This window comes from Octodon degus, unplaced genomic scaffold (genome assembly GCF_000260255.1).
Source record: "Octodon degus isolate 3935 unplaced genomic scaffold, OctDeg1.0 scaffold00254, whole genome shotgun sequence".
Lineage (NCBI taxonomy): Eukaryota > Metazoa > Chordata > Mammalia > Rodentia > Octodontidae > Octodon > Octodon degus.
The window spans coordinates 895,100-917,361 of NW_004524830.1; the positions used below are offsets into that span (position 1 = coordinate 895,100).

Genomic DNA, 22,262 nt, shown 5'->3' on the forward strand with positions numbered 1-22,262 from the left:
GGGGGTGGGGAGGAGATGGAGGAAAGGGGATGGAAAAGGGAGTGAAGATGGGTTCCAGGGGCTGGTGAGATGGCTCAGTGGTCTAAAGCACCTACTTGGAACAAGCTTGGCACAGCACAGGGACCGTGGTTCGATCCCCCAGCACCACATGCCAGCCAGCCCTGCCCCTAGGTGGGCTGAGCTGGCCACACACACACACACACACACACACACACACACACACACAAATAAATAAATGTAAAAAAAATTGGATTAATTTAAAAAAATGCATTCCATCCATGCACCAATTCCACACAGGGATTTTGATCATTATGTACTGCAAACATGGACTAATAGAAAATAATGAAAAAGGATCCACAGATATGAAGGGCTAACTTGTTTATAACAGTAAGCAGCTTTTGTTTATAACAAACTAAAGGGCTTTTGAGCCAGGGTCTCACTGTAGAGTCCAGGATGGCCTTGAACTTGTGGCACTCCTTCTACTTCAGCTTCCTGAGGGCTGGGATTACAGGCATGCACCACCATGCCTGGTTTTATGCATATATTTTTAACTGACAAAATACATGGCATTGTAGATCTCCAAAGAAGACTCTTGCATTTATACTCAGAAGGATATCGACCTATTGTTTTCTTCCCTTCTCTGGCTTTTGACATGAGGATAACACTGGACTCAGAACAAGTTGGGAAGTGCCCTTTCTTCCATATTTTGTAAGAATTTTGGAAGGCTTGGTGCTATAAGCCCTGACCTTGAAGCCCCATGCTGGCTTCCTGAGCACATGCTGGTGGAGAATGGATTTCCCAGTGTGTCCCAGGCTTGCCTTTTTCTTGGAGGACGATAATACATTGCCCGTGATGTCTGCGACAGGTAGATGCTGAGAGGGACAGTCCAGAGAGAAGGTGGGCCAGTGTCCCTCCTGAGACACCACACAGACATGAGACCCATGGGGGTTTGATGTCTACTACATGTCTGCTAATATTTTCCTTATTATTTCTCTACCATACAAACCAATGGTGGTGAGCCTATGGCTCCTGTGCCATGGTGGGATTACTTATTGTCAAATAACTTTGTAAGTTAAGAGTCTTAAAAATGTTACCCCCATTTACTGCTGCTCTCCCTCCCTCTCTCCTCCCCCCCCCCCACACACGTGTGTGAACTGGGATTATAGGTTTGCCCCACCATGCCCAGACTCTGTGGCCAGCTCAGCATGGTCCGGGGGGCAGGGCCATCGTGGCATGTGGTGCTGGGGATTGAACCTGGCTCTGCACTTGCCTAAGCAGGGGCTTAGTCTGCTAAGCTATATCTCACCAGCCCTACTGCTTTTCTTTCTACCCTGTCTGACTCTTCTATCTTTGACTACTAAACCTGCTAGTAACATTATTTAAAAGACTACTGTTGCTTCTCAACTTCTCAGATGATGAGGGATCTGGTTTGAGTGTGTCTTTTAAAAAAATTTTTAGTACAGGGTCTACAGGGTCTACTGGGTCTCACTATGTAGGTCAGACTTGTAGTGATCCTCCTGTTTTCAGCCTCCCAAGCACTGGGATTACAGGCGTGTGTCACCATGCCCAATCTCAATCACCATCTCAGTGTGCTGCAAGGGTGGGGCTGGCACAGCAGGCCTGGGGATTGAACCCTGGCTGCTGCACTCTGCCTAAGCAGCCGCTTTAGTCTGCTGAGCTATCTGGCTGGCCCTGTATCTTCTAACGATTTGTGTGCAGCTGACCTGGTGCTCACAGCCATGGTCACCATAGGAGGAGGAGGTTCCTTTAAGAGGCAGGGGCCTAGGGAGGGTAATTAGGTCAGTGCTGGCCTCTGAAAGGATGGATGCAGCTCTCAGGGCTCTGGTTGGTTCCAGACAAAGCAGGCTGCTCTATAACAGCAAGGCTGGTTCCTGCATCTCCGTCTTCCTGTCTGGCCATGTGACTTGCACCTTGTGGGCATTGTCATCTTGATGTCATCTGGCATGGTGGGATATGGCCAAGAAGGCCCTACAGAGACCAGACAGTTGGGGCCACCTGGCCTTGGACTTTGAGCCTCCAAAGCCTGAGCTACACAAACCTCTCTTCTTTATAAGCCCTTAGCTTCAGTTATTTTCTTACAGCAATAGAAAATAGACCAAAACAGAGGCACTGAAGACTCAACTCTGCAGGAATTACGGGCTTAGCTTTCTCTCCAGTCCCGATCACACCGGCCTACTTTCCACCTCCCCATTTCCTAGTACAGTTAAGACATAGCACTGGTTAGCACAACACTGCCACAGCTGCTGCAAGTGCTCACTGGGGAGCTGTGGGGTGTACCTTTCCATTCCTGCCTTGCTTGCCATTTGCTCTCAAGTTGCTTTGCTGCTGTTAGCGTTCACTGCTCTTCTGCAAGTGTGTAACCCTTTTTCAAAACAGGAAGACTGAATCTGTTTCTTGAAGACATTGCTCCCTTTTGGCGAGCTCTGCTGTGTGCTGGTTGCAACCATCATGTTTGGGCTCTCCTTCAGCGTCCTCCTGGGGATTTGGTCTCCTCCCATGGTGTCTGGGTCTGTTTCCTGCATCTACTCTCTCCTGCACCACATAATTTTTGTTGAAGCCACTCTTGCGGGTTGGCCTGGTGCTCACAGTCCTCCAGCCTCAGTCTCCAGTAGAAAAGATGAAGCAAAACAATGCCAGATGTTGCCCATCTGGAAATATGCCCTCACAGCTTAACAGCTCAGCAAGTATGGTTGTGTAGGTGGAAAATAATTTCTCAAAGTTTTGAAGGCATTTGTTTTATTTTCATCTCATTTCCAATGTCATACTTCAGAAGTCTAATTCTTGGTATTTTGTATAGAACTTCTTTTCTCTCTCTAGAAAGCTTTAGGACTTCTTATTTGCTACTAATACTCTATAAGGTTATGGTGATGTGCTTGGTTTAGGTCTGTTTTCATCTGTTGTCCTAAGCATTTGATGTCTGCTTTTGATTTGGCTTCGTTTGTAGGAAATTTTCTTTATTTACTTCATGATGATTTGTTTTTCTCCATTTTCTCTATTCTCTCTCTGTCTCTGTCTTTCTCTCTATCTCTCTCATTGTCTCACCCTCTATTTGAGGCAGGGCCACAGAGAAGGCTGGCCTTGAACTTACTATGTAGTGCAGGATGGCCTGGAACTCATGACAATTTTTCTGCCTCAGCCTCCAACATGCTGGGATTACAGGCATGATGCCCCGCTGTTTTCTATTGCAGAGGTCCTATTATTCAATCTTTGGCCTTCTGGACTTGATTTCTCTTCTGTCCTTTTACATCTAATTGTTTTTGCTCTGCTTTCTGGGAATTTGTCCTGGCATAGCAGTCTCTATCTCCCTGAGGATCCTTCTTTTCCTGGTATAATCTGTTTCTCTTCGGTTGCTTTTACTGTTTTGATTTCTGTCTTTTATATACATACATGCTTTTCTCAAACATCTGGTGACCCTTAGCTGCTTGCCTGTATGTAAGAGTGGATACTGCACGACCATACCATGGAAGGTGATTCTGAGAGTCACTGCAAAGTGATCTGGCTTTGCTTTGCTTTGAGTCCTGCAGGGGATGGCTGTCCACATCCGGGTTCCTGGAAGGGAAGAAACCTGGGACCTTTAAGAGCTGGTGAGCAGTCTTTCCCTGAATCTCCGTTTTTAGTGCTGGATGCCTGGCCTGAGCTCTTTCCTTCCTTGCAGCCTCCACCCAGAGGAAGGAAGGGGTTGGTCTCTCAGCTAGTCCAGGGCAGGGACAGTTGGTTTCCCATCTTCTGGCCAATCTTCAGCATCATCTTCATTCCCTCTTCCAGAGTTACTGGTCCTTGCCAACTCCTGAGCTCATCTGGGTTTCTGCGGTCCAAATTAGATTTCTGGGTATTTTCATTTCTCATTGCCAGTTTCAGAGGAAACCTTTTCACGTTCAGTTAGTTCTACTCATTTGTCTGTGCTCCAGCTTCCAAAATCTGTCCTTGTCCTCTTTCTTCTTCTCTTTGACTAACTGTGCCTATTGTATTACCTGTCATCTTAGGGGCTTAAAGGTAAGATAAAGGTATTAAACTAAAGATTTTACTACTATTTTTCACATTTATCTATTTCTCCATTAAATTTTGACTATGTTGAGATTCTATTCCAAATGCCTGCTGTGATATATTTCAATAATTTCAACATTTCATTGAACTGACTATATTAAAAGAGTTAACTCCTTGGCTGTGGTTTTCTGAGGAGGAAATAGGGGCAAACAGGTCCCATTTATTCACTTTCAGGCAAGGAGACAGGATTCTGTGCCTGCTCAGGTTTGAGGGGTGTGCTGTTACACAATTGCTCCACTTTGCATCCACTGCGACAATGCATCGGGCTAGTCCAGGCAGTCTACCCTCCCAGAGCCAGATAATTAAAACAGGTTTGTATTAAATCTTTTTCTCTTTGGCTGAAAGGATTATCAGTCCATTTTGGTACCAAGAAAGGAGTTTGTCTTGTAGTGAGTTTATTATACATCCTGAAAAACCTGGGGGACATTAACTCTCTAACTCAATATTATATAAAGTAAGATAAGATAAGGAAAGCCAGAATGTCATCCAGCTGCAGCTCCTCAAACACTCATTCCCAGGCATTCCCTTCTGAAGGCCTTAGGCCACTACTTATATTCTCTGCTCTTCCTTTCTGGGCAGAGAAAGCCAAAGCCTAGGGTGTGGTGGGGAGCTCACAGGACCAGAGGTGAAGAGCTCTGCTGGATGAGGGCCTGCACCAGCTTCCTCTCCTCACCCCTTCTTAGAGACAGGCCCTGTGCTTGGTAGGTTTCTTTCTCCCTGATGGAATGCAATTTTTATTTAAGCATGGCATGTGATGCTTAAGATGGGAAAAGATGGTGAAAATCTCACTGGAAAGTCTTCGGAAGAACACAGAGAGCTCTTCATTGTGGTACATTTCAAGCACACAGTAGTAAAATAGCACAAGTAGGTTCTGGGTATGGTGGTGCATACCCAGAAATACCTGTAACCCCAGCACTTGGGAGGCTGAGGCAAGAGGATCAACACAAGTTCAAGGCTATCTTGGACTACATAGTGAGACCCTGTCTCAAAAAACAAAGAGACAAACAAAACAACAACAAAAGAAAACTAAGAGAGAGAAAAGCAAAAGTAACATCTAGTACCCAATACCCAGTTTTGATAATTATCAATACTTACTAATATAGTAAAATCTATTTTTTTTCTGTATTTAGTATAGGGTCTACAGGGTCTCATTATGTAGATCAGACTTGTGATTCTCCTGTGTTCAGCCTCCCAAGCGCTGGGATTACAGGTGTGTACCACCACGCCCAGTCTTAGTCGCTATCTCAGCACACCCCAGGGACGGGGCCAGCGTGGCACACCAGGGATTGAACCCTGGCTGCTGCACTCCACCTAAGCAGGCACTTTAGTCCACTGAACTTTCTGGCTGGTGCTAGTAAAATCTATTCTTGTCCCTTCTTTCATTAAAAAATTTTTTCTGGATAGATTACTTAAAACAGATTCCAGACAGCATGTCATTTTTACCTCAAATACTTCTGAAGATTCTCAGAATTTCCTTCATTTATATAAAACCACAATACCATTATTATCCCTTATAGAATTAATAATGTCTTGATAGCATCTAGCATCCTTGTCTATATTCAAATTTCCCAGATTATCTGAAAAATATCTTTTTACAGAGGATTTGTTTGAATCAAGAACAAAATAAAGTCTGTTTATCATGCTCGATTTATATATCTTGGAAGTCTTTTTGAATTATTTATTATTATTATTATTATTATTAATTAGTATTTCAGGAAAAGGTCTACAGGGTGTTCAGGCTCTCACTACTAGATCGGACTTGTAGTGATCTGCCTCTTCACAGCCTCCCAAGAGCTGGAATTACAGACGCAAGCTACCATGCCCAGTCTCAATTGCCATCTCAGCATGCCCTGGGGGCAGGGCTGGCACAGCAGGCCCAGGGGATCAAACCCCTAGCCCCTGCGCCTGCTTGCAGGTGCTTTAATCTGCTGAGCTATTTGGCCAGCCCTCTTTGAATTAATAATGGAAATTTTATTATCTTTTTTATTTTTGGCAGTGCTAGGAGTTGAACCCAGGGCCTTGCACAATGCCAAGCAAGCACTCTACCACTGAGCTGCATCCTTTGTCCCCAAGCTCTGCTCCTGAAGTTATATATAGTTGGGCTTATAAAAGGGAGGCAGGCCTGCAGACGGCTCTGCTCTGCTGACACACTAGCCATGGTTTTTGTTTTTGAGACAGGCTTTCCATATATAGTTCAGGTCAGTCTCAAACTCATAACTATCCTGCCTCAGCCTCCTAAGTGCTGAGATCACAGGCATATGCCACCACCAGCAGCTACCAGCCCTGTTTTAGCCCAGTGTTCTTCCATATGTGAAGTGCCCTCAGGTCTGTGTTGCATGGTATGCACTGGTCTAATACTTCTGTTAATGAGGTGAGAAACAGTCATTTTAAAAATAACTACATTCTGCCTTATTTACTGGTACAACTGATCAAACTTTGGAGACATTGGCCCTGATATGTTACAATTAGGAATCCATACTGTAGAATGCAATACCATCCACGTAGGTACATAGAAGCAACCTCAGCATTAAATACATGTACTGGGGATTGTTTTAGAACAAGTCCTGCCAAGCAACTGACTTCAAGTGTGTTGGTGGGGTAGTGTGAATGCCTTCAATAAAGACAGAGATATCACCCAGTGCTTCTGGTCATTCCTCTGCTCCCATGTATCCCATCTGTTTTGAAATCCTTCCTTTATTCCTAGCCCCCCAAAGCATTTGTCCCCTGCCCCATTTCTCTCATTTTCTCATTTCTGTATCCAACTGCTGCATATTGAGGGTCTGCTGTGGGCAGATGTGTCCCAACTAGTATTCATGGAGTCCTCCCAACAGCTAGGGGTGTCATCACTGCATCTGCTGGAGGCAAAGCTCAGGCACAGAGATCTGCTGAGCTGCTCACTGAGTCCTAAAAGACACGGTTTTGCCAACACTTGAGCTTCACTGGTGATCAGACCAGTGAAGAGAGGTCAAAATCAACCCCCAGAGAGGTTCCCAAATACTTAGAACTGGCTGATACCTGCTCCATGGAATCCTCCGCAGACATAGAGCTTCCCATCCACTGCCCCGGCATTGGTGGAATTGGTTCGGAGAGAGAGAAGGGGACTTGGCATAGGTGGGCCCTCTCTCCAAAAGTCCCCATCCGGGTTGTAGATCTCTACCACATCAAGGCATTTCCGAACCTGGCCTCTGTCTCGCCCTACACAGCCAATTCCACCTACAGGAAACAGAACATAGACAGGAGATGATCAGGAAAAAAAACTCCACCATGGACAGTGTCCTCTTTGGAGGGGTTGTAGGACTGGTATTTAGGGCTTGGTCTCTCTTTCTTGCCCAATGCTACTTATAAGATAATTTCTAAGCAATGCTGATAGGATAGTTAAATTTACTGCCAGTTTTTGCTCAGTTCTCTCTGAGTGTCTATATGAGATTGACCCTTTGTGGGCCTTATATTCAACACATCTGATGCTGGTTTGCACAGGTCTGGCCTGCACCTAACGGTAACCTGCCTTGAACATTGGCCTTGCTTCTGATGGTCACCAGTGACACTGTCAATCTAGCTATCCCTCATAGCTAGATCACTCATCAAGCTAGTCTCCCGTCTCCTCCTTAGTTGCATGAATATTTCCCAATGAAGAAAGTGATGTTCTTTGTAAGTTTCAGGTTGGGCTCAAAGGAAGGCCTTAAACTCAAATGGCCAGTGCAATCCACATTTTTGGATGATATAGAGTTCTGACAGATACCCATTAAGTGCCAGTTATGTACAAGGGTCTATGTTAGTGACAAGGAATTTTTCGTTTATTTTTTATTTAAAATTTTTTTTAAAGACAGCACAAAATAGTAATAATAAATTAGAAATTATATAGAATTTCACTAAACAAAGTAATACGGATTCAAAAGTATTTGTTGAATTGTATAGTATTGTCTTCAACTTAGGTGTTTAGATCACCAGATAGTGACAATGAGTTTTAAAAGATGCATAAAGCATGTTTTCTGCCTTAAAGAAATGCACAAGAGTGGCTGGCAAGACAGCTCAGTGAACTAAAGCACCTGCTTAGGCAAGCTTAGGCAAGCACAGGGACCATGGTTCAACCCCTGTACTACATGCTGTGCCAGCTCTAACCCCCAAGGGCAGATTGAGCTGGCTAGAATCTGGGCATAGTGGTGCACACTTGTAATCCCTGTGCTGGGGAGGCTGAAAGCAGGAGGAACACTATGAGTCTGAGCTGCATAATGAGACCTTGCAACAACCAAATACATTAAAAAAGAAAAAAAATGCACATGATGGAACAGGTCATGTATGCAAATACAGAGCAGAGGATAAAACAACAAATAGCTTAAAAGGGATACAAATTAGATTTAGGAGTCTAAAGATGATAGCAAGAATCAGAAATAGTATTTACAGAATTATGACTAAATACAGCAGCCCCCACTGGGAAAAATAAAATTGTATAAGACTTCCCAATTAATTTACTGTAAAACAAAAAAACAAGAAAACAAGTTTGTATATGATTTCTGCTTCTGTTTTTGTTTTCCCCTCCCAAATCCTACAGTGAAAAGTCTAGGGAGAGGAGTCCTAGAAGAGCCCCTGAATGTGTAGGGTGGGGACTGGTACTGGATATGTTGTTTACAGCAACATCAAAACCAAGTCTAGGGGCTGGCGAGATAGTTCAGTGGACTAAAGCACCTGTTTAGGTAAGCTTAGGCAAGCTCAGGGTCTGCTGTTTGATCCCGGACACCACATGCTGTGCCAGCCCTGCCCTGATGGTGTGCTGAGCCGACCAGAGTCTGGGCATAGTGGCATATGCCTGCAATCCCAGTGCTGGGGAGGCTGAAAACAGGAGGCTCACTATGAGTTCAAGCTGTTTAGTGAGTCCCTGTAAGAACCAAATACATTTTTTAAAAAAATCTATGAAGTACTGTGGCAGTTACCCTACATGTTGCTTGCTGAGAAATTAATTGCATAGTCTTGTGGCATTTTTCTTTTTACTGCTATTTAACACCCTTTACTCACATTGCATTAGCTAGATGGTGTTTTATTATCATCTGTTTTCTTTTGCTCACTGGAACTGTCCCCCAGTCCTGAGCATAGCACACTGAGCATCTGAATGAACAAATGAATGAATGAATGAAAGATTTAACTTTCCATGTTCTTCCCTTCCCATGTCTGTCCAAGTGGGTGTACTATAAGCTCTCTGAGGGTAGAGGCAAATTTCAGGGGGATTTTGTTACAAGGCCTGCTACAGGAGGCAGATGGAAAAAGCTCATTTGTGCCCAGTTGGGGCTTATGCCAGGTGTCAGAGGTGACAAGAAAGGGTTTTCAGGAAAGCTTTTTTCTTCTTTGCTGATAGAGTCTGGCCTACTTCTGGTCTCAGTAGGAATCCAAGTACTGAGGCTATAAACTCAAGAAGCTCTTAGTTGCTTTCTCTCTTATCCAACTAGATAAATAATTTATCCCATTACAACTCCAAGTCTGAGTTGCCACATTTCCTAGGAGAGGATACACTGGCCTTGGCTGATTACCTAGCTCTGTTGTTTTCAGGCCTGTCTCACCTGTGGCAAGAGGTTTATTAGCCCAAGAAAAAGTGGAATTCTTTGGGACAAGGAGCCTTGGGACTTGGATTTTTCCAGGGCACCTGAACCCAGCACCCAGCCATAAGGTAAGAATAACATGATTTAGTTGTCCATTTCTGTAAGATCCGGGAGAGATGCAATTGCACTGATTGTATATACCCAGTTCAGGAAAACTAGTACGTGAGCAATCAGGTTAAATGCAAGTCACCAGGGGTTAGGCTAGGGCACCTCGAGCACCAACCTCCTAAATAAACATCAGAAGTTTATATAAAAGCCACTTAGAAAAGCTGCCTCTACACAATGCATTGAAAGAATGAACATTAGTCACTTGATTGTTGTGGAATAGAGTACTTGTCATTTTGTTGCTTTGTAACCAAGTGTAATTATAATATTCAGCCTTACTCTACAATACTCACCTCTCTAGTATGTGCCCTCCATGCCTGATGGGCAAAATTCGCATGTTTTACTTGAGGGGCAGTGTGGGCTTACGGGTTACCCCATCTTTGTTTCTCACCACTAACTCCTGGGGGCATCCTGTCTCAGGTGTAATTTCACCATCAAACACACTCTGTTAGCTGCAGACTTAATGAGCTTAACTGAAGGTGAATCTTGATTAGATAAATAATCAAATAAAAGCATGATATTTATTAATAAGTCAGCACTGGCACTACAAGAGAAATCTTTTGATGAGAGAGATCCTACAGTAGAATCAGTACATCTGAAGAATGTCAATGAGAAACCTCCCTATCTTTAATTTATATGCTATCAGAAGCTCTGAGCAGGACTTTTCTTTATTCAAAAACAGGCAAATGAATGGAAATTACCTTTGCAAGGCATTCAGAGATGGACCTCAAATGCAAAGTAAAGAGCTGGATTATTTTGGGGATGGAGCAGGTCGAGATAATTATAGAAGAGGATAATGCCTTTCTTCATTTTCATTTCTGCAAAGACGAAGACTCCCTCATGTTGTGTTTGGCCATGATATTCTTTTCTTTCCGAGGGTTATGGGATTGGCCTCCACAGGGAGCTGGTGGAGGGCACCAGGAAGTGGTACTTCCCTGAGCTCCCAAGGACTTGTGTCCAAGTAACCCTGGAATTCAATGGGCCTGGCTCCTGTGCCCTTCGCCCCCAGGGCTGCCTCTAGGTGGCAGGTCTAGTCTGTGCTCCCCTGGCTGGATCCAAAAGAGCAGGGGGCGGGTTGTGACAGTCCTGAAATGCTTGTATTGCTAAACCAGCCTGGGTGTGTGTGTGTGTGTGTGTGTGTGTGTGTGTGTGTGTGTGTGTAAAACCATGTGGGCTTTTGCAGACAGATTCATACCCCTGAATCTCCATTCACTAGCTGGATAAAGTGATCAATCTAACTCTCTTAAGTTGCAGTTTTTCTCATCTGCAAATTCAGGGTAACATCAATTTCATAAATTGTTGCAGGGATGAAACTATTAGACAACTGTGTATAGCAGGAGGGTAAGGAGACACTCATCCTTGTTATCTACCTGCTCACACATATTTCTATAGAAATTTTCTTTTATAGATTTATGCTCATGCACAGACATATAAGGATAGTTTTGCATAAAATGGCCAGCATACAGTCAGTACCTGTGGGGGTTCTTGTTCTCGCCTTCTTCCTCTTCGTTTATAGTACTGGGGACTGAATTAACATTTTTAGTAAGAATCTTGTTAGGTTGCCCAGGCTGGGTTCTAATATTTGATCCTCCTGTTTCAGCCGCCCAGAGTGCTGAAATTACAGGCATGCACTACCATGCCAACTGCTTGTTCTCTCTCCTATTCGAGGGTGTTTACAAGTAAGCTAGTACTTTCTAAAGTTACTGAAATCTTACCTTTGATTCCTCTCAAATTTCATTATTTGGTATGTCTATAATTGATGGTTTTGATAGGCTCAATTGCCCTCAAAGTGGGCAGAGAGACTAGAAAGGTCAAAGGGTTAGCAGAGTCTTCTTTCAGTCCTTGTGTCCTTCACAAGACCTAGAGTCACTTGTTTAGTCACGAACATGTGAGAGACATGGAAGCTGTCATGTGGGCAGGAAAGGGCTCTGCAATCTGGAAGCTCTGGAAGTGAAACTGGCGAGCATCTCTGTGGGGACGAGCTTCCTCGGGATGCAGATGGCAAGTGTGATCTCCCCACTGCTAACCCAATGCTGTGACAAACGGTTTCATTTTCATGAGGTGTCAGCTGACTTCTTTACACCTTCATTTAAATTCCAGATTTAGAACCTAAAACCCTAGAGAACATGAACTGTCACTTTCTACCACTAATGCAGGGAGGCTCTTGGTTATTTTCAAGAAAAGTCCTTACTTGCCTTTTACTGAGGTAAAATACTGGGGTCAGGCAATGCTGACCCACTGTGTGTCTTGGGTTCCCAGACCTTCCACTGACGGCTGCACGTGGACCAGGCCATTTACTAGCAAAGGTTTTTTTCTCACCAAGCTAAGAAAATAGTGATCTGTCTGTGTTTTGTTTTTGACCCCAAACAGATTGCTGTGAAAATCACATAAAACAGCAGGAAGTGAAGACCAAGTTCCATTTGTTAGAGCTTAGAGGGAAAATCAAGTGTTTTGGTTGCCATTCCTTCTAAGTGGAAATGTAGACAGCTGGATGGAAGGCTCTGGAGCTGAGCACTGGCTGGTGCTGAGAAAGCAGTGACTGAAAAGTGCTGTCCCACCTGCTCCTAATTAACCTCACGACTGTCTGTCTCAGCCAGCACTGAGGCACACTGGGTGTCCGGGGCATCTAAGCCTGTCAAGTCCTAGGCCCATCTATCCTTGTCTCTTCCCCACTCCCATACTAAGATTTCCTGAAAGGTCCTGGAAGGTCTGAAGCCAAGTACAGAAGGGGAGAACAAGGCTGAGAGAGTCTGTGAACAAGTAGATAGGAGCAAGCTTCATGGATGACCTGTTGGCATCACAGTGCAGGTGGAAGTCACCACAGACTAGGCCACCTTAACACCAGTCCTACCTATATCTTCTGCTAATGGTACACTAGACCCCCCCCCCAGGTCTAGCTCTGACTCACTCCTCGCATCCCTTGATTTTCTTCTTCTCTGCATCTCAGGCTGTTGGCTGTTGGCATTTTTGCTTTGGGCTTCTACTATTCTCTGCATGGAAATCAAAGTTCCTATAAAAACATACTGCTCATGGGCAAGAAATATAGCTCACTGGTACAGTGCCTGCCTGGCAAATGCAAAGTCCTGAGTTCAATTTTCAGTACCAAAAATTAAACATTCTATCTATCTATCTATCTATCACCTATCTATCCATCTATGTGCATCTCCCTATTAGATTAACCCTAAGTCCTTGTGGGCAGAATGATATTGAATTCACATCTGGATCCCCAGCACTTTTACAACCAGTACAGATAATGAAGCTACTAAAATGCCTCAATGCATGGCAGTCATCTCCTCACCCTCAGCCAAGGCCTCAGTGCTCAGCTGATCACACAGGTCATCTTCCAAGGGACATAGGAAGTTCAGCCAGATATGTAGAGCCAGAGAGCTGTGGTGGCCATGCATGCCTGCTAGAGCTCATCCTTTCCCATGTCTGCCTGCCTAAAGGGTTGTTTGCCTCTGCTAACAGGAATAGGCCAAATTTCCACTTGTGCCTTTGTGAAGCAGCCCTGTAGGACAGCATGGCTCTACTATGTCCCATATGAGTTCACAAGACATAAGCTTATGAGGGGCAGATACAGTACATCTTTCCATTCCCTAGTGCCAGTCATCACATCATTCTAGAGGATGCTACATGGTATTTGTTAAGTGAAAATTTAAAGGTCTAAGAAGTCTAGAAAATTTATTTTGTGCTTAAATGAAATGATTTACAGAAAGTGATTCATTTGTACTCATTTCCATAGTCAAGAAATGGCAGGACAGTGTGATAAAAATTGATCACATATATAAATTAGGATAAACTGATTTTGAGGAAAGATAATATACTTTATTCAAAATGCCAGGATCTTTTTTGAAAATTGGCGTTTTCATTTTTAAAAGTGTGAATTTTTTTCTATTTCAGCTCTTTAAGATATGATGCTGTTCCCAGCCTTAGTGACTTGAAGAAACCCAATATAATTTAATATTTCCTTAGCATTCAGGAGTCACGTGTGATCCATTTTCATAATAAGCCATGGAAACATGTGACTTACTAGGTATGCTTAGTATTTTTTTCTCAAGTGACTCTTATTGGCATGGCGTTTTAGCAGGCTACCACCTCTTTTCATAAACCCCAGTGACTGTGTAACATGACGCTTTCCTGTAGACACACAGCTAACCCAGAGCCAAGCAGTGTTCTCCTGAGAGCTCCCTTTCCTGTTCTCGGGAACATTATCAGCACCACTCACTGCTGTGTTCGTATCATTGAAGCTTCCTTACACTCTGCATCAGAAGCATTTTAAACTTCCAGTTGATATGGGAAAGAGAACTAAATCAACGCCATTTTAAAATTTACATTTCTGTTTCCTTAAGTTTTCTTCTTATGAATGTTGTGATAGTTGCCTAAGCTGGTACCACCCCATGCTCTATATACCCGGAGCCCTTTGTTCCTTTGTCATAAACTAAGTCCATGCTTTGTAGGAGTATTTCTGTAGCTGCTCTGAATCCTATCAAGAAAAATCTAACCACTCCCTTCAGGCCAGGAACTAAAATTGCTGGACAGGCGCTGACTGCTGGCTAATAAACTTGCTTATCTCTGCACTTGGCCACAACGTAGTTACTTTTTACACAATCGAACAGTATATTTCGTTTGCCTACTTCATGTTTGTACAGGTTTCACAGAACTACAAATTTCAATTTTTTGTTGTTTTGCTTCTATTGTTTGTTCCTAAGATACTCTGAGTCTACTCTTTCGGGAAACCAAGGCCAAATGGGAAACCACACATAACAAAGTCCTGGAATTACACACTGGCTGAATCAAAGGTAATTCCTAACTCACTGTCACTGTGAAATGTGGAGGGCAGGCCCTCTGACTTTTAGGATATCAATGATTGCAATTACTCTAGGTAGGCTGTGATCTGGGAAACTCTGGCCTTTAGAGCACTTATTTCAGGAGCTCTAGTTAGGGTGGCAGATAAGAAAGCTTATCACCCTTTATGGGAAAGAGTTGATGCAATGATAGTAACAGCTTGTTGAACCATTCCATCCAGTTCAAAGCCTTGCTAGCTGTTGAATCTCTAAATCCAAGGCATTTCTCAAAAGGCACTACATTCTGTCTGACTTAGCTGCCCATGTAAGGTGCATTTCTTTTCCTTACTTGACATCTATTTAAGAAATGTCTATTTCAGCCTGGAACACTTGCAATTACATCAGGAAACACCAGAGAATCTGCTCTGATCATTTATCAATGGCAGGATGCTTGGACCAAATAATCTTATCCAATTTCCTAGAATTTTGGATGCTGTTTATGCAAATAGACACTATTTTATTCATCTGTGTGTCTCTTTTTAATTTTTTTTTACTTATTTTTTGTGTATTTAGTACAGGGTCTCACTATGTAGATTGGACTCATAGTGATCCTCCTGTTTTCAGCCTCCCAAACACTGGGATTACAGGAGTACATCACCACGCCCAGTCTTAATCACATTTCAGTGCGCCCTGGGGGTGGGGCTGGCATGGCTTGTGATGCCGGGGATTGAACCCAGTCCCTGTGCTCTGCTTAAACAGGTGTTTTAGTCTGCTGAGCTCTCTGGCCAGCCCTCTGTGTGTCTCTTAAAAATCAGCCCAAGAATCAGTTTTGCAACTCTTGCCTAGTAAATATTTTGAGCACACATCTCCATTATCATATTATCACCTTGCCACTTTCCTAACGTAGCTGCTTTCTGAAGTTCAGTCTCATGATTATTCAAATCAGAATTGCCTGATGGTTTCTATAATTCTAATTTCCAGGCCCACTTTGGATCCTCTGACTCAGAATTTATGAAAGGCAAGGATGGAGAATCTGCCATTTTAGTAAGCAATTTGGATAATTCAAGAAACTTAAAATTTGCTTATAATGTTATCAAAAGAAAGAAAAAGGGAAAATCTTGCCACATAAAGCCTGATCCTCTCATCTCATAAAATAATACACCACTAAAGTGATCTTTGAAATGCATTTGCTATAATAACTCAGGCCTTTTATGTAACTTTTCCCTTCATTACTCTTTAATGGCATTCAAGCTGAGAGTCAGACTTACACAATGCTGTTTATTATGTTTTCAGTAGAGCAATGAAGCACAAAATGGCTTCCTGGAGAAAACAACATTGATGGGTTAGAATATTAGATGTGTGGGAAGCCTTACCATGAGCTGTCTCCCTTGACAGGGAAATGGAAAGTCCCTTTTAAAAAAATTGCCACAAGACATGTACTACCCATTTGTGTGTGTGTGTGTGTGTGTGTGTGTGTGTATGTACCATTTCACATGATGGAAAAATAGGGCAGGCTGTGGAGATGAGAAAATTCAAATCATTAAACCAATTACAAGTATCTACAACATAGAGCATGCCCCTGTTGGCTTTTAGAAGGGACACAGATTTTGGACTAAGTTCCTGCTTAGGCAAGCCCAAGGGCCAGGGTTCCATCCCTGGCACCACATGCTGCACAGGACCCACCCCTGGGTGTGCTGAGCTGGCCACTGAGTCTGGGCGTGGTGGTGCATGCCTGTGATCCCAGCACTGGGGAGGCTGAAAACAGGAGAATCACTATGAGTCCAAGCTACATAGTGAGACTCCGTACAAAAAAAAAAAAAAAAAAAAAAAAAAAAGACACAGAATTGAAGAAGCCAAAATGTCTTCCCAAGATGGCTGAATTTTGATAGCGAGGTAGTGACAGGTCAAACTGTCTGCTGCTGTGAGGAGCAGCATAATTCACCCAGATGAGAAATAGTGCATACTATCTCTTACCATGTAGAAGTAGGACTTTTTTGTAGGACCAGGAGGATGTAGAGGAGTTGGCAAACCAGAGGAGGCAGCACTACTACAGTGGCACAGAAGGGAGGTGAGTTGAGAAGCTGGCCCTGTGGCCCCAGGTCAGAGCCGGGCTGTGTGGGCCTGGAGGGCAGCTGGGGAGCAGGACACAGCTCTGAACTCCCACAAGTGGGTTCTAGTTCCTGACTCATCAAGCAGAAGTGATTTCTGAATATGGTTTCACTTTTCCAAAACATTGATGGCAATCCAAAGCACAATTATTAATTTAGAAGCAACATCGTTTCTCCAAAAGCATAACGAGATTCAAAATGTTTGCTACTTTTTCTTGCCTTCATCGTTTCCTGAAGAGCTAACCTTGGTGCCATCTTTAAATCAGGATTTTATAAGAAAGGTGTTCAACAAGATCTCTTGACTAGATTTTTGTGAGGTGGAACTCAGGGTGTCCTACCTTTCTCAAAACTTTGCTCAGTGGCATAAGCACCTGCCTGGCAAGCACAAAGGTCTAGAATTTGATCTTCACTACCACATGTTGTGTCAGCCCTGCAATTGGAAGTGGTGGCGCACACCTGTAATACTAGTGCTGGTGAGGCTGAGATGGGAGGATCACTATGGGTCCCAGCTGCGTAGTAAGATCCTGTACCAAATGAATGAATAAGTAAATAATAACTTTACTAAAGGGAGTCTGAATTTCAGTCATTTTCTACTTTGTTATTTATAAAAATGGAAATTATAATGTTAAAAATAAGGATTTTGCATTTTCCATTGCAATAGGATATATATTACCCTAAGTTTTCTGGACTGCCTATAATAGGCAATTAGGATTACAGCAGTTTAATTGTCTCTTAAAATGAGATTTCACTGAACACAGACCACAAAAGGCTTTTCTTACAAAATAAGGCCTCTTACAGCATGCTGCCTCTCCATTTGTTTTTTTCCCAGAGGAACTCAATCATTCTGTCATTTCACAAGCACCACCACTCCATCCTGCACTTCAGGATACAAATGGTTAGGTTCCAGGGAAAATCCTCAGGAAAAAAGCCAAAACAAAAATCTGTGGTTTAAATACCTGTGTTTTCAGAAAGGGTATCTTCTACTCAGAGGCTTTATGGACTATTGATTGTAAGCTCTCCAGGAACTGATTCCATGGAAAGCCAATCACTGTGCAGTAGAGTTGACAAAACACTCAGGAACCACATGAACAGTGGATCACTTAAGCAAAAGGCCTATTCATGTCTTCTTCTGTATCTTTATGTTTAAAAGGCACTTTATAGATCTCCAGGGGAAAAAATTCAATATGTAACTTGGCATAGACTATTTTCTTTCTTTCTTTTTTTCTCACAGCTTGTGCCCACTTTATTCATAACAGTGAAAATGTAAAACCAGCTCAAATGTGCATCACTTGGTGAATGCACAGGCAAAACATGGTATGTTCACACAACGGAACATTATTTGCTCATAAGAAAGTGACATGTAGGGCAGAACATGCACCACAACATGGAGGGATTTGGAAGACACTGTTCAGAGACGATCATAAAAGACTCACTGTCTAGGATTCCATGCACATTGAAGTCCAGAACAAGAAACTTAAGAGTTAGCAAGCAGGCTAGCGGTGGCCAGGGAGTGGGTGTGGAGGGCCAGGTCACCGTAACAGTGGTGATGGGTGTGCACCTCCAGGGATGAACAGCACAGCTTGTGACTTAGGCTCCACTGAAGCCACCACAGACCACGGCACTCAGACTCAGGAGGCGCCTGTGATCCCTTATGTACTGGATCCATTACATATGGAATAAGGATTTTTTTTTTTTTTCCTCGAACGCCTTCAGGGCACTTTTGGCCAGCGGGAGAGTTGTGAGGTTTGAACTCCAGCAACCTGAGGCTGACAGCTTTGTGGAAGCAGCCACTTAAAGGCCTGAGCTAGGGCCAGGTCCCTGGATCCATTACATATGAAATATGATTCTAAGATTAGGAGTCCAGCCAGTCCTCCCAGGAACCAGAGACCCAGACTTGGGTATCTCTCCACGCTCCCACTGGACATCCTGGTCTATCCTGGAGCAGCCAGTGTCCCTGGGCCTCTGGAACAGCTCCAGGGCTACTGTGGTCTCCCTGCAGAAGAGCAAAGCTGGAGAGCCAGAGGGGCTGGACTGGACTGCATTTCTTTCTTTTTTTTTTTTTTTTCACAGGCCCTGAATTCAATCTTTGGTACCTCCTGCAACAAAGCAGTCTTAGAGAAGTTAAGCGACTTGGCCAAAATTCCCTGGTACTAAGACTTTATAGGGATAGGATTTGTCTGTTCACCACTTATATGAAGTAAAGATCCCCGAGAACTCTGTGTGGATGAGATGAACTCAGAAGATTTATGGAAAACATAATAAGGTGAAAGGCCATTAACCAGATGGCCCACACTATCCCACATGCCTAAACTTGCCCCCACAGTAGCTATTTAGGGTTTTCTGGCCCTGAGGGATTTAATAAACCCCTGGGAGCAACTCCTTATTTAACAGAAAGTCAGATCTCCAACCACTACTCAGAATACAAATGCATATGCTGATAAGAAACAGTCTGAGTATCAGAGCTGTGGTAGAAACCTTGAATTGCATTCTGGAAAAACTGGAGAAACTGTTAAAGACATATGGTCTATGGGTATGCATAATCTATACATATGTACAGTTGTCTGCATATAATCTTATGTGTAAAATTCATACACATATGTGATTGTATATATAATCTTATATGCAGCAAGTGAATAAATACTAACAGCAGTGGAAAGGAAACAAAGAACCCTGAAAGCCCAGGAATCTGTGCATTTGAAGTACATAAGGGCTGGGGATGTAGCTCAGCAAGGGAGTGCCTGCCTACCAAGCACAACGCCTTGAGTTCAATTCCTGGTATCAAAAAAATCACCAAGAAATATGAGGTACATAGAACTGGACAAACATCTGTTAGTTCAGATCAGAAATGTCTCTGAAGGTGCATATGGTAAAAACTTAGTCTTCAGCCCATGATACTATTGGGAATGGTAGGACCTTAGAATTGTAAGGAAGTCAGGTCACTGGGGTTTGTCCCTGAAGGAGAGATGGGACACCGTGTCTCCTCTTTTTTTCACTTCTTGTCTGCCAAGAGGTGAATGGGTCTCTTCCATGTGCTCTTGCCATGATATTATCATAGGCCAAGTAGCAATGGATTGAACCATTGTGGAGGGGCCAGGGAGATGGCTCAGTGGAATAAGTGCTTCCCTAGCAAGTGCAAGGGCCCGAGTTCAATCCCTGGTAAAAAAAAAAAAAAAAAGAAAAAAAGAAACCATTGAAATCTGAGCCAAGAAAATCTCTCTTCCTTTTGAGTTGATTTATCTCAGGTTATTTGTCACAGTAATGTAAAACTGACTAATACAAATGTCTCAAATTAAGGTTTTCTAGAAATGTGTGATTCAAGGAAAATCCTATATTAAAGGGATTACTGCTCAAAGCAAACACTTCTGCCTAAGAACATGGGAATAAGATTTTCCCAGGATCAGTTATTTCTTTGTATAATTTTGCTTATATTCCTTTGATCATATTTTTTTGTTATCTGCTTACTAAAAGATGATATCCATCCTAAATTAATCTTCTGGTTCTCCCAAACTGCAGCTAATTTTGAGTATGGGATAGAGATATTCACGCTAATGTTAGCAATTCTGATAGAACAAAACTGGAAAAAGTATCCTTGCACTGAGAGAGAGAAGATACAGTTTTTCTTGGGATGTAACACTGATTGCTTATAGTGAGAGTCAAAGACAATATACCCAAGAGCTGCATGGAGACCACATCTGTTGCTTTTCCCTACTGGGAATCAGGCACTTCAATGACAGCCAGTACTAGGACTAAATGTTTCACCAATATGTAGTTGGACAATGTTTCTATAGCAACTCGAGGGGACTATGACTCTGGTAAAGAATTTGCAGGAACAAAGATCTTGAGGTGCATAAATGGGCCTGAATGCAACAGATTCCTCAGGATAACAATTTCATCTAGGGGTGCTACTCACCTCTGGTGGTCCTCAAAAATGTGTCCTGGGGGCTGGGGGAGATAGCTCACCCCAATAAGTGTCTTCCTGACTAGTACAAAGTCCTGAGTTCAATCCCTGGTCCTCCTTTGCCCTCCCCCAAAAACATGTCTTTATTTTTGGCTGACACAGAAAATAGTAAGGCCCAGACCTTGGGGACACAATCAAGCAGTTTAAATTCCCTTGCTCATGTCATTATGGAAACAGTAGAGCCTTGAATTTCCTATTGCTAACAAGAGAGAAAGAGTCCATCCATAACTACAGTAATACTTAAGTTTGAACTAAGATTAATAGCACAGATAAGGCAGAGAAACTTCTGTCCTGGCAAAAGAAAAGGCAAACTTAGTATTAAGAAAGGCTTAGGGCATTGTTAGGACTTGTTTTCATGGTCAGTCCTTGGAAAAGCCAGATCTTTCCACTAGACTGCCCTCCAATCTCTTTAAGTAATACTGTTACAGTAGCTTACCACAATTTGTTGCCATTAAAGTGTAAAATCTATTAGTCCATGGTCCTAATAAATGCTTCACAAATGATTTAAAGACAAAACCAGACAAAACCAGAATAATTGTATGCCTTTCTACATGAAAACTACAAATTAGTCCCACAAAAACTTGCCTTTAGAAGGACCAGCACCAATGGTAAACATTTGGAAAATCCCTGATGGTCTCCCTTGCTGCCTTGGCTGACAGAAGACCAAAAGGGGAGAACAGAAACATAAGAAGGCCCACACTCCTAGGAAAGATGAATTGTTCTTCAGCTATGGTATTGAGTTAACATCAGAACTGGTTTTTAACATGGTTAATCAATCAGTGAAAATTCACTTCAGTGAACATGCCTCTGGGACCCATCAGTGAGAGAGACAGCTCATTTTCTGAGAAGCAGCTTGTCAGAGGCTGACTCATGGCAATGAACCCTTTCTCAAACTGACCTGACCCACTGCTGCCTCAGTAATGAGCATAAACCACACTCCTAAGTGACAGTAATCCACTCACTCCCACCTCTGTAACCAATAATAATCCAAAATAAACTCTTGCTCCCAATCCTATATAAATCATCAGTTTGCTTTGCTCAATGAGAGTTATCTCTGATCAACTAATTATTCCTGCACTTAGTAAAATGAAATATAAAAGCACAAGACCATCTCAATAGGCACAGAAAGAGCATCTGTAAAATTCAGCATCTATTCCTAAGAACTCCTCAGAAACTGTGTAGAGGGAAATGTCTTCACGGTAAAGGCTACTCATGAAAATCCCTTTGTGACTGATAGGAATAAGAGCCTTTCCTGTAAGATCTGAAAAGAGGTAAGGATATCAGGACTTGCCACTTCCAGACAACATAGTGCTAACAACACTAGAAAAGCAAACAGGATTTAAAAAGAGGCATGCACACCAAAATGAAGATGCAAATCCATCTCTCTTTGCAGAGGACACAATCCTAGATGTGGAAAACTAAACATTCCACAAAAGAACTGTTAGAACTCATAAATTAATAACGTGGAAGGATTCAAAATCAAAATATATCTATTAAGATTCTGTATGCTGTCATAACTTAAAAAGAAATTAAGAAAACAATGACATTTGTAATATTATCAAAAAGAATAGGGGCTGGGGAGATGGCTCAGTGGAATAAGCGCTTCCCTGGCAAGTGCAAGGGCCTGAGTTCAATCCCTGGCTCCACCAAAAAA

At 42.9% G+C, this 22,262-nt stretch overlaps 1 protein-coding gene across 2 annotated transcripts in view; it reads right to left on the reverse strand.

The window, feature by feature from the left end:
• Positions 1-22,262, reverse strand: part of Kbtbd12 (kelch repeat and BTB domain containing 12) — a 65,430-nt gene that overhangs the window by 15,820 nt on the left and 27,348 nt on the right. For both annotated transcript variants that reach the window (XM_023706375.1, XM_012512659.2), the window contains exon 5: positions 7,081-7,278. In XM_023706375.1, the coding sequence (XP_023562143.1) occupies positions 7,081-7,278 (198 nt within the window). The remainder of the gene's footprint in view (positions 1-7,080; positions 7,279-22,262) is intronic.